Raw genomic sequence first — 17,608 nt, 5'->3', positions numbered from 1 at the left:
ATATATATATATATATATATATATATATATATATATATATATATATATATATATATATATATAAATATAAGTATAAACAAATGGGATACAAAACAACTCAAAAAATCCTAACACAAGTTCGTAATCAGTTATGTCAAACATGGTAACCGATTACGCATACTCAAAACAGAAAAACAAAAGCAAAACTGTCTGCTGTAATCGATTACCAACTTGATAATTCCAGTTTTCAACTTCCAAAAATGCTTATTTTTTAAACTATTCACACCAGTTAATTCTAAGAAACTTATCCTAGATAATCCAAAATGTTCAAAAGACATTAGTTTCTCTCTATTTCTCTATTCTTGTCACTAACATATCAGGTTATTTCCTCTATTTTTTCTGTCGGTGAATTCTTATTTATCCAACTCAAAAAATTGGGTAAGGTTACCCTCCATGTAAAATGTCTTGAAAACAACAAACAAATATACTAATTAATAAATAATTAAATATATAAAAGTTAAATGGTGTTATGCGATTGGTTGAAAGTAAACTATCCATCTTTTTGTGATGAGTAGAAATTAGATACCATTGACTACATCTCTACTTGAATAACTATTAGCCAACGTGTTACAAAAAGTAAATGGTACTTCAGCCCTGAAACCTCGAACTCGTAAACAAATCTAATCATAAACAAAGAAATGAAGCCACGGAGAAGGAAGAACCATGTGAAACTATTTAATGACACTGATCTCACTTCACTAGTAGTGCTAGACATGATTCACTTCATATGCCGCAAGAAACGCACGCACTGAAAAAAATATATATTAACCCAACCTCATTACTCAACTCACTCATTGTAGCATCCAATTCACTTCTCATTATCATTTCAACGTTTTTACTATAATAATCATGGCAAGGTTTGTGTTGCTGTTAATGGCCCTTTCTATGATCACTGTCCTCCCTTTACTTGCTACAGCATTGTTCCATGTCAAAGGTTCTGTTTACTGTGATACCTGTCGTGCTGGATTCGAAACCAACGCCACCTTCTATATCCAAGGTATAATATATTGGTTATATCGTGATCGTTTTATATAGTAAGGATCTAATGTAACAAATATAGTGGCGCAGCTTGACGTCTGTTTGCCTTCTATTTCTGAAGGACTTCTATTAATTTCAATGTAACTAACTTGTAACTAATTTATTTTGGTCTTGTTAATTAGGTGCGAAGGTGGGAATTCAGTGTCACGATAGGAAGACTATGGACGAAGTTTTCTACACGGAAGGAGTGACGGATTCGACAGGAACATACAATATTATGGTTGAGAATGATCACTATGACCATATTTGCAAATGTGTGCTTGTTAGTAGCCCAATAAAATCTTGTAATACTCCAGATCCGGGGCGTAACAGATCTAGCATTGTTCTTACTCACTACAAAAATGGTGTTCTCAACCATCTTCACTATGCAAATTCTATGGGTTACTTGAAGGATGAGCCATTGCCTCAATGCCATCAACTCCTCAAATATTACCTGTCTGATATCTGATTACTATGATATGCTATGTTTTTTTTATTTATGTCTTATTCACTAATTACTATGATATGTTTCTTTTACTATTTGTTATGGACATCATAGGAGGGATACTAAGTAGTAGTTACTATTTACAATTCAGTTTTGCTTGTTTAAGTCATTACGCCACTTAATTGTGGTATATATAAACTATAATATAATGTATTGTTGTTGAAGTTTTACAAATTAATTTAATGTGGTAGTTGAGTACTACTAGTTACAATGTAGTTATTTATGTGTAGATACTTAACAAGTTACAACAATGTCCACTTAGTTGTAGATATTGTTTCGGGCTGCACAAAATCGTTCCACATTATTTGAGAATCTTGAGAATCGAGACTAAGAGTAATTGAAATATAACAGTCATATTTTTGAATTCAACGTGACACATTTTCTTATGGGACTTCTCAGACTCAAAACGGACAATACTTCGTAGCCACAATGACGCAGACTTGAGATCGACCGAAACAGATACAACTAGTGGAGGAAAATAACTTGAATTAACAAACAAACTATATTCATTGCTTCTTTAAAAATGTATCACATCAAAATTTAAGAGTTTCATAAAACACTACAATACATTCCACTAAGATAATCAATAAGAAGAAAACACTCCAAAGGGTGGTATGGTGTCTCCTATTATTTATTTATTATTAGTAACAAATATGGTAAGAGTTAAGATATATCTAAAAATATGGTAAATGGATTGCCAAATCCATAAATCTAAAGCATTACAACAAATCAAAGTCCAAAATAGAAAGTGAACATTTTATTTAGTATTATTCTGGATGGTATTGATATCTAAAGTCCCAAAGAGAGTTTTCTTCCTCTTGGCCATGCAAATTATGTGCTGGATTTTGAGGAATAAAATCCATGTTGTGATTACCTTTCAACATTTCAAGTGCAGCTTCCAATTCAACATCATCCACATCATTCAACCAATGTTCTACCTCCCATCCAAATTTCCCACCTTCAATATCTCCCACTTTCAACCACTCATCCACATTTTCAATTCTTGCTTCACAATCAAGCAAATTTGCAAAACTCAAAGGTAACTTATTCTGTGGAAACTCTCCATCTTCGCCACCAACATCGAACACACACTTCCTTTTCTCGCTTCTGCTACTGCTACTACTACTACCATTAGAACTTTCACCTTCCTCCGAAATAGACATTTTAAAACACTTATTAGTCACACCAAGCAAAGCTTCCTCTTGGTTCATAACCTTGCACCAAGTAGCACTATCTCTTGCTGTCATCTTATCCTGCAAAGTCTTAGACTGAGTAACCAATCTCCTTAGCTTCTCCAAATCAGGTGAAATATGCTTTATAACACCAGCTAAAACAGAAACTTTCCATGCTTTTTTAAGATCATGCGGCTTTTTATAAGGCGGCGGACCTTGTTCTTGAGCCAATAAGCCTTGTTCGCCCCACCAAATCTCCGATCCTGTGGGCCACCACGGAGGAGATATTCCTCTATCCAGAGGAAACCTTCTCTGCGGTGGCACACAATGTTGCATTAAAGCCGAAAGAAGCGAACCAAGCGTTGCATCTTGTAAATCTTGGAGGAGGTGTATGTAAGAGTTTGGATCATCCATCATAGTATTAAGTTGCTCGTCTTTTCCAAGAAGCGGTAAGTATTTCGCGACCGCTAGAGGCGCGCTTTGATCGAAACGGATTTGATCTTTCCACCATTCGCGCAAACTATCCGAGGAGCCTGATACCGGTTTACCTTTTTCTGGGATGATTCCGTAGACGAAACCTTTAGCTTTGCAAACATCCATGATTTTTGCCATGTATTTGAGTACTGAATCTTGTGCTCTTGCCATCTTTTTCCTCCTAGACGCCTCTTGTTTCGCTTGTTGCTCAGGTTCAGTGTTATTCTCTTGCTTTTCCTTGAATTTTTGTAGAAGGATCTTGTCCTTCCACATGCGTTTCTTCAGCTCCTCATAGTCCACACTTTCGATTTCAGTTTCTGTTCCCTCTTCGGTTTCTTCTACTGCATAAGGGTCGGTTTCTTCGCTGATCACCACCATGGTTAGCTTCAGCTATAAGAAAGGATAATGTGATTAAGATAAGAATGAAGAATGTGTATGAGAGTTTTGTTTTGTATAGTTGTGTTTATATATGAAGTTTGATGAATGGCGGTGTATGGAAAATTAAATGAAGAAGATAAAGAAACAACAAATATATTTGCGCAAATGGCGGATTTTGTGCCGGGTGTATGTCTGTGTGTCCTTTTGGATTGCATGGTTTATTCAGTGGTGAGTACGAGTTACAAGATTGATTGTTTTTTTTATCTGATTTCTGTTAAGTTTATGACAATGTTGGTGATGATTGATGATTATATTTTACGAGTGATTTTTTTTGACTCAATGTTTTATGAGAGTGAGTGATGATAGATTGATGAGTTTGTGTGTTTGTGAATGATGTAAGGCCAACGTGAAACAAGCACATGTAGTTTAAATATTTGGTTTAGTCCATAGAGATGGGAAGACCTATTCTTCTTCTAATACCTTGTTTTTTTATTCTATCAAATGTTTCCTATTTTGATTTTAACTCTGCATTGATACGGCCTTTTGTTTGACTGAAAATCAACAATGTCTTATGTCGGCCTTTTTTGGATCATTTGTTATGTCGACTGAAATGTTTGATTTGTGGTCTCGGTGGAAGTATGCTGACTACAAACTTAAAAGTTAAAAATAATAAAATTTCTCCACTCTCGTGAAAAATCTACCCTCACCCCTATAATTTTATTTTCATTCCTAAGAAGTTTAAAAACATGTCAATGTTACTATTTTTAAAATTTTAACTATTTATTCTAGGTTTTTTCACCTTCACTTTTAACCTTTTTGAATTTGGAGAATCTTTATGTCAATATTTCAGTTTGTTAAAGTATTATGGTGGATAAAATTTATCAGAACAGTCCATTGTAACGATATGATATGTAACATGTTTATTAGAAACATTTTCTTTTACATTTTTGAAATGTTGATCTGATGCTTAACAATAGGCCCCGATTTAAGTATATTTAACAGGATAATAGAAGGGATGTCAAATTCTCATATTACTCATGTAGATAGTTAAATATAACAAATTCAAATTTTATCTCTTTGATGTAAATGGAGGAGAATGCAATGCAATGAAATAGTCTCGGATGAATTTATTGAAAATTTATTTTGTTGAAAATATAAAAATATAAAGCAGATAAAATAAAAGGGAGGGGAGTGCTAGTAACACTCTCTTTTTAACACTCGTTTCAATACTCACTTGTTTATTGGTTGAAATATATGTGTGTCACTCACTTTAAAAATAGATCTCACCTAAAGTGGTAGGATTCACATATTTCAACCAATAAAAAAAGAAAATTTCTTTACCCACCTCCCTTTGGGTGGTCACCTCCTGCGAAAAACCAAAACTACCCCTGCTTCGGAAGTTCATTTCCGAAAGCGTGTTTTTTTAAAAAAATTGACTTACTTCGGAAGTTCATTTCCGAAACAATTATTTCGGAAGTTCACTTCCGAAATACTGCGATTTCTGCAGATTTATCAAAACACTCCCCCTCCCCCAATCATTTACCCTAAATCAAAACAAAAAGTGGCAGAGGCGAAAATTTGTGCAAACAGAATTCCAAAGCTGCATCAAGGCTCCAATCACACTGCTAAACAACATTCAAAAGCCCTCAATCCTAACACTTTGTAAGTTTTGAAATTTTTAGATCTATTATTCAAATGCATGTTATTTAGGGTTTTAATTGCATAAATGATATATGGCTAGGTTGTTAGTAGTATTTAGGTTGTTTAGAAGCATTTTGATTTGGTTTGAAGGTTGATTTAGGGGTCTGCCATGGAAGTTGCAGGAAATTGCATCGCAGGGGTGTTTCGGAAGTTCATTTCCGAAAACACCTCCATCCCAGTTTTCGGAAATGAACTTCCGAAATATATCAGAAGTTCAAATTTTTTTGTTTTTTATTTTGTCTCTCATATTAATCAATTTCAATTGTTTACAGGAACATGTCAGGCAACCAACCAGCACGCAGGACTGACGCTAAGGGAAGAAAGGGTTCTTCAAAGAAGGAGGTGAAAGAGGTGAAAGAGGTGAAGGAGGTGAAGGAGGTGAAGGAGAAGAAGGAGAAGAAGAAACTTTTGACTGGTTCTGCTTCGCAGCCTTCAGGCGTGATCAACGCTGATGGTTCTGATACTGAGTGGGATGAGGATTGGTATAATTATCTTCATTCGGAGGAGTTCGCTCGTCGGGAAGAATAACGTGTTTTTATTTTGTTTGATGTGTATTTTGTAACGCTCGTCGGGCAGAATAACATGCTTTTGTCTTGTTTGACGTGTCTTGTTTTGTTCTGATTTCGGATTGTATCGAATAATGTTTTTGTATTGGATTTATCATGTTAGTTTTTGGAAGTGGTAACCGGGGCTGGAACATATGACGGAGGAGGTGGATGTCCGGAGGAAGAAGAACCGGAGGTACGTCCACCGCGAGACAAATGAGCCAATCAATGTAAGCTATAGTTTATCATTATCATCTGGGGACGTCATTTCTAAAAAATCAAGATTAAAAATAATAAGATTTTTTTCCCAATTTTTTGTAATGACGTCCCCTGATGATAATGATAAACTATAGCTTACATTGATCGGCTCCTTTGTGTCGCGGTGGACGTACCTCCGGTTCTTATTCCTCCAGACATCCACCTCCTCCGTCATATGTTCCGGCCCGGGTTACCACTTCCAAAAACTAAGATGATAATATTATCGTTGTAATCTTCACCCGATTAAATAAAGCGAATTGTAACTTTAATTTTCGTTGGAAGTCTTTTTTTCTCCCCACCACTCTCTCATCCCCACTTACCCGTGTTGAACAATATGTAACTTTAATTTTATGTAATATTATCGTTGTAATCTTCACCCGATTAAATAAAGCGAATTGTTGTTGTTTTTCATTTTATTCTGTCCAGACATATTTTCGGAAGTTCATTTCTGAATTCCCCAGGGGGGTGCGTTCGGAGATGAACTTCCGAAACACCACATTTTCTGAAAAGTCACTTTATTTCGGAGATGCATCTCCGAAATCAATATTTTATATTAAAAAAAACACGTTTTCGGAAGTTCATTTCCGAAAACACCTTTTTCAAGAAAAAAAGTACAGTTTCGGAAATGAACTTCCGAAACAAGGGGTATTGTGGTAAATTCACCGGAGGTGGCCAAGAAGGTTGGGAGGTGGGTGAAGAAATTCTCTAAAAAAATAAGTGTTAGAGAGAGTGTTGAAAGGAAAGTATTGCTAGCATTTCTCTTAGCATTTATCTAAAATCTATCTTAAACATGTTATATCAGTTTGTTACAATACTATGCAATGCATATTGTAAGTACAAACAAAAGCATTTTCACGATCATATAATATACGGCATGTATAAAAACTGAACTGCAATTGACTATGATAATGTAGAATTTGCATACATATTATTGAAGTGCATATTGTATGATCCACTCTCACTCTTCTTCTTTTTATTAGTCTTTCCATCTTTCTCCTTAAATCTTAAGCACCACACATTTATACATGGAGATGAAAGTATATCAAATTGAGACATTACATCACCTTTAAAATTCATGGTTTATATACAGTTTTTTTATATAACGTAATGATCTCTACATTTGGCATCAAGAGTTCTGGTTCTGATTCAATTCCGCTGTGATAATGAGTATCAATGATCGAATCTCTACCAACCTACCGATTCTTGATTCGAAGAATTATGACAAGTGGTCGAAACAAATAAAGGTTTTGTTTGGGTATCAAGAAGTTCTCCGTATCGTCAACAACGGTGTTACACCACTTGGGGCTGAACCCACAGCTGCACATCAAGCTACATTCAAAGAAGAGAAGAAGAAAGACTACAAAAATTTTTTCTTGATACACTCTTGCGTTGATGGTGATAATTTCGAGAAGGTCGGTGATTGCAAGTCCGCGAGGCAAGCTTGGGTAATTCTTGAAAAAGCTTATGTTGGGGCTGCAAAGGCGAAGGTGGTGAGGTTACAAACTCACAAGAGGCAATTCGAGTTAATGCAAATGGAAGAGAAGGAAACGATCAATGATTATGTGACGCGCATTACGCGTTTGGTAAACCAAATCAAGGCATGCAGAGAAACCATTCTAGAGCAGAATATTGTGTCCAAAATCTTACGTTCGTTGACGTCAAGTTTTGACAATATCGTTGCGGCTATTGAAGAGTCAAAGGATCTCGCGACGTTGAGCAAGGATGAGCTTCAAAGTTCTTCAGAAGCACATGAACAAAGAATATATGAGATAGGAAGCGATAAGGCAAAAGCGGAGATAGCTTTGCAAGCTCGTTTCAACGAAAGGAGTAAAGGATCGAAAGGAAAATGGGTTTCGAAAGGGGAGCAAGGCTATCAGAATGTTGGTGGAGAAGATTCACAAACTTCGAAGGCTTCGATGGGACAAAAGGGTGAGAGCAGCAACTCCAATGGTCATGGTGATCGTAGCAACACGAAAGGTGGAAAACTGAGATATATGAGCAAAATACAATGCTGGAAATATAGGAAACTTGGGCATTTTGCAGCAAAATGTAGTGCTAAATAGTGGGAATCTAAAGGGGATGAAGCCAAGGTTGCAAGGCAAGAGGTGGATGATGAAGCTACACTCTTAATGATGATTACCGACGAGTTTGGTGGAAATTCAGAGGTGCTGGACAGCAGTTGCAAGTCACGGGACAGTAGCTGCAGTAGTGCAGAAAACAGGACAAATTTGTGCTCGAAACAAAATGTGATGATTTCGGTTCGAGATGGAACCCAAGGCATCGACGAGTGGCACTTGGGCTCCGGTTGTTCGACGCATATGACGGGGAGAAAAGATTGGTTTGTGCAAATCAATCAAGTGGCGAAAAATAAAGTGAAGTTTGCGGATGATTCCACTCTTACGGCCGAAGGTGTCGGTGATGTTTTGATCGAGAAGAAGAATGGTGGACATTCTATAATCAAATATGTGCTATATATTCCAGGTATTAAATGTAATCTTTTGAGTATTGGGCAATTGCTTGAAAAAGGTTACAATATACGTTTGGAAAATAAGATCTTGCGTGTTGTCGATGCTAGTGGTGTGTTGATCCTTAAGGCTTCCAATAGGACCTTCAAAGTTGAGTTGAAAGTATTGGAACATAGGTGCTTAGCTACAGCTGCAAGTAGAGAGGAGTGGCTTTGACATTACCGACTCGGTCACTTGAATTTTCATGATCTCAAAGCGTTGCAACAAAATGGTATGGTTACCGGGCTGCCACACATTAATATTCCAGCTGAGTTGTGTGAGGAATGTGTGAAGGGAAAGCAACACAAAGGGATTTTTAGAAAGGATGCAGATCATAGGACCAAAGCGCATCTTGAGGTGGTGTACTCTGACGTTTGTGGGCCAATGCAAGTCGACACATTTGGTGGCAATAGGTACTTTGTCCCGTTTATTGACGATTTTAGTAGGACCAAAGCGCATTTTTAGTAGGGAGTTGTGGACTTATATCATCAAAAGAAAGGATGAAGTGTTTGATGTATTCAAAAGGTTTAATTAGTCGGGATGTTATTTTTTATGAAAATAGCAGTTGGATGACAAGGGAACGGAAATGGTTTTTGTTGGATATCATTCTACAGGTGGTTACAAACTGTTTGATGCGAGAAATCGGAAGATTGTAATTAGTCGGGATGTTATTTTTTATGAAAATAGCAGCAGTCCCAGTGTAACCGATTACAGCCAGACAGTGCAATCTGGTGTAACCGGTTACATGCAGGAAAAATAGAGCCCTGCTACAAAACAGGCTGTAACCGATTACAGTAACTGATTACAGCAGAGTGAACTTCCAGTAGCACTGTTTTTTGATGATCTGGTCACTCCCGAAACTGTTACGCAGCCCCCGAATGAAGTTCAAAATGAGGAAAATCCTATAATATTAACAACACAAAGGGTGTTGTCTTTGAGACTCCAAGAATGCGAGAGATTCCAAGATAATGAACTCAATAATGAAGGTGATTTCGTCCATTTTGCGCTTATGGCCGAATCCGAATCGGTGAACACGGAGGAGGCTCTAAGCGATCCAAAATGGATTGGTGCAATGAAAGAGCTGGAATCAATTGAGAAGAATGGCACTTGGGAGTTGGTTGATCTACCTTATAGTAAGAAGCCGATTGGTGTGCATTGGGTCTATAAAATGAAGGCAAATCCCAAAGGCGAGATAATCAAGTATAGGGTTCGATTGATAGTGAAAGGGTTTTTGCAACGTGAAGGTATAGACTTTGAGGAGTTGTTTGCACCTGTGGTTAGGCTTGAGACCATCTGTTTGATTGTTGGTATTGTGAATAACAACAATTGGGGCATTTATCAAATGGACGTCAAATATGTGTTTTTGAATGGTCCACTTGATGAAGAGGTTTATGTTGAGCATTCCCCCATATTTATAGTGAAGAATCAAGAGATGAGGTACTACAAGTTGTACAAAGCATTGTATGGCTTGAAACAAGCTCCATGAGCTTGGAACAAGTGCATTGATGGCTTTCTTGTTGATATTGGTTTCAAGCGATGTGTGTCCGAACATGACGTATATGTGAGATTGGATGCTAATGATGGTGTGATCATTCTTTGCCTATATGTGGATGATCTTTTGATTACCGACAGTTGTGAGAAGAGTATCTAAAGGTTCAAGAAGGAACCCATGAATGAGTTTGAGATGACCGACCTTGGGATTATGAGATACTTTCTTGGCATAGAGTTCTAATGGTCAAAAACAGGACTACTTATGCACCAAAGGAGGTATGCACTTAAGATCTTGAAGAGGTGTGAAATGGAGCATTCCAATGCTGCCATTACACCATGTGAAGCAAGGCTAAAGCTGTCCAAGAGTGAGGATGAGCAAGATGTGGATCCAACTTAATATCGGAGATTGATTGGATCATTGCGTTATTTGTGCAATACGTGATCGGACTTGGCATTTAGTGTCGGTATTGCTAGTAGATTCATGGAGATACCTAAGGTGTCTCATATGGCGGCGGTCAAAAGGATTCTTAGATATGTTAAAGGAACTCTTGGTTGTGGAATTTTCTTTCTGGCATTGGATACGGGCCGAAAATGTGATTTACTTGGTTTCACCGATTCCAATTGGTGTGGTGATAGAGATGATAGAAAGTTAACAACTTGATACATCTTTATGTTTGGTAGGACACCAATCTCTTGGTGTTCGAAAAAGGAACCGGTGGTAGCACTCTCATCTTGTGAGGCCGAGTATATTGCGACATCGTTGTGTGCTTGCTAAGCCATGTGACTTATGAATCTATTGAAGGAGTTGGGCAGCAATGAGGGTGAGGCTACTACACTTCTTGTGGATAATGTTTCTACTATTAATCTTGCGAAGAATCAGATTGCACACGGAAGGAGAAAGCATATAGAGATGTGGTTTCATTATTTGAGGGAGCTAGTGAGTGATGGAAAGTTACGATTGAAATATTGTCGGAGCGAGGACCAAGTGGCTGATTTGTTGACCAAGGGGGTAACAAATGAAGTGTTCAAGAGGCTGAAGATGATTTTGAGCATGCTTGACTTGTATCAACTGAAGTGAGGTGGTGTGTTGACAGTATTGTTTGTCAACACTTTAGTTGGCGTAACCGATTACAACCCCGATACCAAAAACAGAAGTGGTTGTGTAGTGGCGTAACCGGTTACGTTGTTTGCCGTAATCGGTTACACTGAAGCTTAGCTGTTTTATTTTTCTGTTTTGGTTGTTATTTCAGTTTCCAATCATTTGTAACTTTGTACTATAAAAGGGGCTCACTACTCCTCATTGTTTTCAATGCCAATTTGATCACTCACCCTCAATTACTCTCTCTCTCTCTCTCTCTCTCTCTCTCTCTCTCTCTCTCAATTTCTCTAAATTTCGTTAATCTTCATCTTCTTCAATTGAACCAAATTCTCCATTGATACACCTTGATTGTTTTGCATGTTCTAACATTTGGTCCTTTGTTGGAGCATCATACTTAAAATTATTGTTCACTACTAGAAATACTCTATTTTTCTGCGGATTTTAGTTAAATTTCTGAAGGAAACACGTTTCCTGTGATTTTTTGTCCCCAACAAAAATTTTGTGGATAATATTTTCGGCAGAAAGTTCCGCAGGTTATTCCGCAAGAAATAATCCGCAGGTACTTTCTGTCTCAAAATAAATAATTTTTTCTTTTATTAATAAATTTTGAAACATTGTAAATTATATATTAAAATAATTATAATATAAAATAAATTTAAATTTACTACAAGTTTTCATAGAACAAGTTTTCATAAAATCTACTACAAAATCGGGAACAAGTACTTACATAGTCACATTACTAAAAAAAACTCAAAAAAACCAAACTATTACTTATCATTTATCAACCAAGTTAAAAAGATAAAACAATTCAAATTACAACCAAGTCAAAAAGCAAAAGAGTACACATCAAAATTCATTACTAAAGCCTTTTTCATCTGGTTCATCTTCATTTATGTGATCACGTGGGTTGTGGGGATGAGAAAAGACCCAACAAATTCTAAATGATTCATTAAAAATAAAATTTTATTATTGGCTCCGACCATCTCTTTTTTGTCGATGCAATTATTGCCTCATCACCAGTTTCTCTTATTCTTGTCTTTGGAATGATGCATTTAAAGCATGGACTTAACAAAAATAGTGTGATCGTATAAATTTATTTTTGTTTTACCATTTTGGATAAAGAGTTTCTTTCTTGACCCCTATGGGCTGACCCCAGCGAAATTCCAAACTTGCCCTGCTTCGGAGATTTATCTCCGAAGTAATTTTTTTAGATTTTTCCAGATTTCGGAAATGCATCTCCGAAAAAAATTAAGATTTTGATTATTTCGGAGATGCATTTCTGAAACACCAAAAAAAATTAGGATTTTGATTAATTCCGATATGCATATCCGAAAATATCCCAAAAATTAATTTTTTTTAGGATATTGATTAATTTATATATTATAAAATTGATATAATTTATAAGTTATAAATAATAATAATGATAATTATACGGTTGATATTTCTATTCTAATTTCAATTAGAATTAATAAATAAATTTCACATTAATAATTACTAAAACTATAACTAATGCACAATAATTATGATTATATAAAAAATAAATACATTAATAATTATTCAGCAAAATTTTAAAATAAAAGAGATCAAATAAGAATAAAATTATTTACTATTTTATTCATATTTTAATATAAATTTTAAATTACATAGTTTTTCAAAATAATAAATAAAAATATAAAATATAAAATTATTTTAATAATTAATTGTGATAAAAAATTATTTTTCATTTAGTTTAAAAAAATTAAAAGAAAATTTTGTCTTAATTTTATTTAATGAATAAATAAATTATATATTTAATTTTATATAATTCAAAATCTACTTATGAAGTTAGAATGTTTTTAATTTATATAAATTAGTAAAATAATTTTTAACTTTAAAATTGTTTGGGAAATTTAGTTTATAAAATGATTTTTTATGACTATAAAATTGTTTTTGAAAATTAGTTTATAAAATAATTTTTTTTATGTATCATAAAAGAAATAGAAAATAAATATCTTTATTATTATTATTATTAATTTTTTATTTAAAAATAAAAATATTAATTTAAATGTTTATTAGATTATTATTATTATTATTATTATTATTATTATTATTATATCTTGATTATAATGATATATATTTTATAATATATTTTAATTAATACAATTAATTATAATATTAATTGTATTGATTCACCTTGATTTTAATTTTTTAATAATTATTGAATTTTTTCGGAAATGCATATCCGAAACATTCCAAGACCAAAAATTCGAATATTCCGGATATGCATGTTCTCGAAGGCACTCCTCTTTAAAAAAAAAGGTTGATTTCGAAAATGCATCACCGAAAACGCATTTTTTTTGTGTTTTTGGAAGTGCACTTTCGAAATTAATTTTTTTTTGGAAAAAAATGATTTGGGAGATGCATCTCCGAAATAGAGGGACATTTTAAAAATTTCGCTCCATGTGACCAAGAAGATAGGAGGGTCAGGAAAGAAATCCTCTTTTCAATATCATCCTTTGGTTCAATTTCATTTAGAGCCCACGTGATTTCAATTTGAGGTTGTTTTTATCTAAATTTATAATCATTTTATTTTACATTCTTAAATAAATTTTTTCTTTAACAAAAACAATTAAAGTTTATTAAAAGAGTTTAATATATGATTAATAATGGAGAAAGAAATTAGCCAAGTCATGTAAATCACGTGATCAAATTGCATCATTTTTTAAGAAACAAATTTGTAATGCCATTTTGGAAAAAAAACTCTAATGAAAGATATATATATTTTTTGATATTATAAGAATTTACTGAAAAAAAGTTATTTTTCATAAAAATTAAAAAAAATTAAGTGATTATTTTTTGCAAAGACGTTTTCCAAAATTAAACTTAATATAAATTTCATGTAAAAAAGATAGTCTAAAACATTATTAAAAATCATTTGAATTTAAGGTAGGGGGAGTAAGAGACCGACAGGATAAACTAAAGACAAACATCGACTCTTTTTTCAAATAACAATTAGCTCAAATTTTGTTTTTGAATATGATCACTTTTATTGGACGCATTCCATGAATCTTATAGATAGCACTCATGAAAAAACTTATCTCAAAGTAATAAAGAGTATAACAGATTCAACATTATAGTTGGATAGCTCATTCAAGGAGTGCTATCAACTGCTTTTTAACATACTCTTCTCATTTCATCACTGACGGAGCTAGGAAGGTCACGGCTACCCCATTATTTTTTGGGGAAGGCTTTGGAAGGAAGAGAAAAGAAAGGGAGGAGAGTTCTTATCTTTTTTTAGACAATTTGTATTTAAATGGATCGAACATGAGTAATTGGGAGGAGCACACTCTAAAGATCCAGACGTTTCACCGTTAGACCACACACGTACACAAATATTTAAAATTAAAATAATATAAATGTGAAATTTTTTTATAAAATGATAATAAATTAATTTTTTAATTATATTATTATTTGTTTTACTATTAATTTAAAAAATTCAAAAAAGTGATAAATTTTTGTAAATAAGATTAAAAACCATATCTAATAAAAAAAATTAAATTAAACTACATGTAATTCGAAAAAAACTTGATAAAATAATAATAAATTAAAATTCAATTAAGTTTACACAAGTGATCAACTATAATTATTACTATTAGAAATAAAGAGTTTATTTGCGAAATTTCCTGCAAAAATTCTTCCGCAGGTATAATTACGGATTTTTCTACAATTTTATTAAATAAAGAAACTTTATATTTTAGTTTACCATTCAAACTTATTTTTTTAAAGATAATTTTGGTACCTATTAGTATCATGAGTTTAATAAAGATGCATTGATAGTATAAAAAAGTTTTTTAACGTCGTCAAATGAAAATATATTATTTTGACATGTAATACAAAAAAGTAAAAATTTCAATATGATTTGGCGAGATAAATTATTATCATTAATTAATAGTATAAAACTAATTCACATTATTAGTGGATATTTTTTTTTTCTAGTCATTGGTTGGGAGTAAAAAAGTAATTTACACTAATATTAGTGGATCATCTATTTTTTCTTAGTCTCGTATAATACATATTTTCATATATTTCATAATGGTTGATATTTGTAAAATTAGAATGAAATTTTTAATCCTTATTTTTTTCTATATTATTAATTATTTTCATGGTGTTTTTTAATTAGTTTTTAATTTTAATTTCAATCTTAACCTTTTAATAAAATAAAAGGTATACAAATTTTGATATATATTTTTATATTATAGAATGTTAAAATTAATTTTCAATTCATAAAAAATAAATTGAGATAAAATCTTTGAGTCAGTTATATTGCAATAAAATAATAAATCTATATATGAGATATTAAAAATAATATTTATATTTAATAATTTTTTTTATTTTTGTAAAACTTAAAATATAAACTTATAAGAAGAGATCCAATTACACGCGAAGAGTTACACTCACTCATATCTTCATTTCGAATAAATGTTTTTTAGGAATTAACCATTGGATTGAAACATACTATCACATAGATCATACCTATAAAGTTTGAGACTAATTTATAATTATTTACTATGTCAATGAATTTCATCAAAATTGATGTTATATGAAAGTCAATTTTGGCGTTAATCTTTGGATATTTCGATGTTATAGTAAATCATTATAGATTAATCTCAAACTTTATAGGTATGATATATGATAGTATGTTTCAATCCAACGGTTGATTTAAAAAAATATTTATTCGAAATCAAGTTATGAGCGAGTATAAGTCATGGTGTAACTCTTCGGGTATAATTTGATCCCTCCTCTAAACCTATATATGAATATAATTTAGTATGTAATTCTTCAACTTATATTTTAATAAAAGGTATGTAAATTTATGAAACCATCGCTTCACTGGTTTCAACAATTAATTGGTTCATCGATAAATAAATATAAAATGATTAATCATATAAAAAAATAAAATAATTTACTAGGCAATTTTTTTAATAGCTACTAAGTTATATATATATATATATATATATATATATATATATATATATATATATATATATATATATATATATATATATATATATATATATATATATATATATATATATATATATATATATATATATATATATATATATATATATATATATATATATATATATATATATATATAAGTAACTTTATATTTATTTATAAAAAATCCTTTGAGTTCACCACATTATATGATTTGGCACTTTAAAATATTCTGATTGGATAAATGTGTAATAATTCTTTACACTGATAGTGCACCACCATTAAACTCTTTACAAAGAAAAAAGGGATTGTGCACTGACAGTGAAAATTATTTTTACACTGTCAATCAATGACAACCATATATCCCGTCAAGTCAGACTGTAAATTTTATAACACTTATATGATTTGACACTTTAAAATATTCTGTTTGGATGAATGCGTAATAATTCTTTATACTGACAGTGCATCACCATTAAACTCTTTACAAAGAGAACATGGATGGTGCACTGATAGTGTAAATTATTTTACACTGTCAATCAATGACAACCACATATCCCGCCAAGTCAGACTGTAAATTTTATAACACATATATGATTTGGCACTTTAAAATATTTTGATCGGATGAATGTGTAATAATTCTTTACAATGACAGTGCACCACCATTAAACTCTTTACAAAGAGAAAAGAGAGGGTGCACTGACAGTGTAAATTATTTGTACATTGTCAATCAATGACAACCATATATCCCGCCAAGTCAGACTGTAAATTTCATAACACTTATATGATTTGGCACTTTAAAATATTCTAACTGGATGAATGTGTAATAATTCTTGACACTAACAGTGCACCGCTACTAAACTCTTTACAAAGAGAAAAGGAATGGTGCACTGACTGTGTAAATTATTTTTACACTGTCAATCAATGACAACCATATATCCCGCCAAGTTAGACTGTAAAATTTATAACACTTATATAATTTGGCACTTTAAAATATTCTGATTGGATGAATGTGTAATAATTCTTAACCTTAAAAGTGCACCACCATTAAACTCTTTACAAAGAGAAAAGGATGGTGCACTGGCAGTGTAAATTATTTTTACACTGACAATCAATGACAACCATATATTCCGTCAAGTCAGACTGTAAATTTTATAACACTTATATGATTTGGCACTTTAAAATATTCTAATTGGATGGATGTGTAATAATTCTTTACACTGACAATGCACCACCATTAAACTCTTTACAAAGAGAAAAGGGATGGTGCACTGACAATGTAATTTATTTTTACAATATCAATCTATGACAACCATATATCCCGCCAAATCAGACTGTAAATTTTATAATATTTATATGATTTGACACTTTAAAATATTTCAATTGGTTGAATGTGTAATAATTCTTTACACTGAAAGTGCACCACAATTAAACTTATTTACAAAATT

At 32.5% G+C, this 17,608-nt stretch overlaps 2 protein-coding genes across 2 annotated transcripts; one reads left to right on the top strand and one right to left on the bottom strand.

The window, feature by feature from the left end:
* Positions 1-831: 831 nt before the first annotated feature.
* On the top strand, positions 832-1,745 carry LOC131655737 (protein DOWNSTREAM OF FLC). The gene is made up of 2 exons (XM_058925550.1): positions 832-1,036; positions 1,200-1,745. Exons 1-2 carry the CDS (start codon positions 889-891, stop codon positions 1,523-1,525), a joined length of 474 nt encoding a protein of 157 aa, XP_058781533.1. The 5' UTR covers positions 832-888; the 3' UTR covers positions 1,526-1,745.
* Positions 1,746-2,085: 340 nt separating this feature from the next.
* On the bottom strand, positions 2,086-3,646 carry LOC131655736 (putative ETHYLENE INSENSITIVE 3-like 4 protein). Its single transcript, XM_058925549.1, has one exon. The coding sequence runs from the start codon at positions 3,583-3,585 to the stop codon at positions 2,329-2,331; it is 1,257 nt and encodes a 418-aa protein (XP_058781532.1). The 5' UTR covers positions 3,586-3,646; the 3' UTR covers positions 2,086-2,328.
* Between the last annotated feature and the right edge of the window lie 13,962 nt (positions 3,647-17,608).

This window comes from Vicia villosa, linkage group LG3 (assembly GCF_029867415.1).
Source record: "Vicia villosa cultivar HV-30 ecotype Madison, WI linkage group LG3, Vvil1.0, whole genome shotgun sequence".
In the NCBI taxonomy this organism is placed as follows: Eukaryota; Viridiplantae; Streptophyta; class Magnoliopsida; order Fabales; family Fabaceae; genus Vicia; species Vicia villosa.
This window is presented reverse-complemented; position numbering and strand designations above follow the sequence as displayed.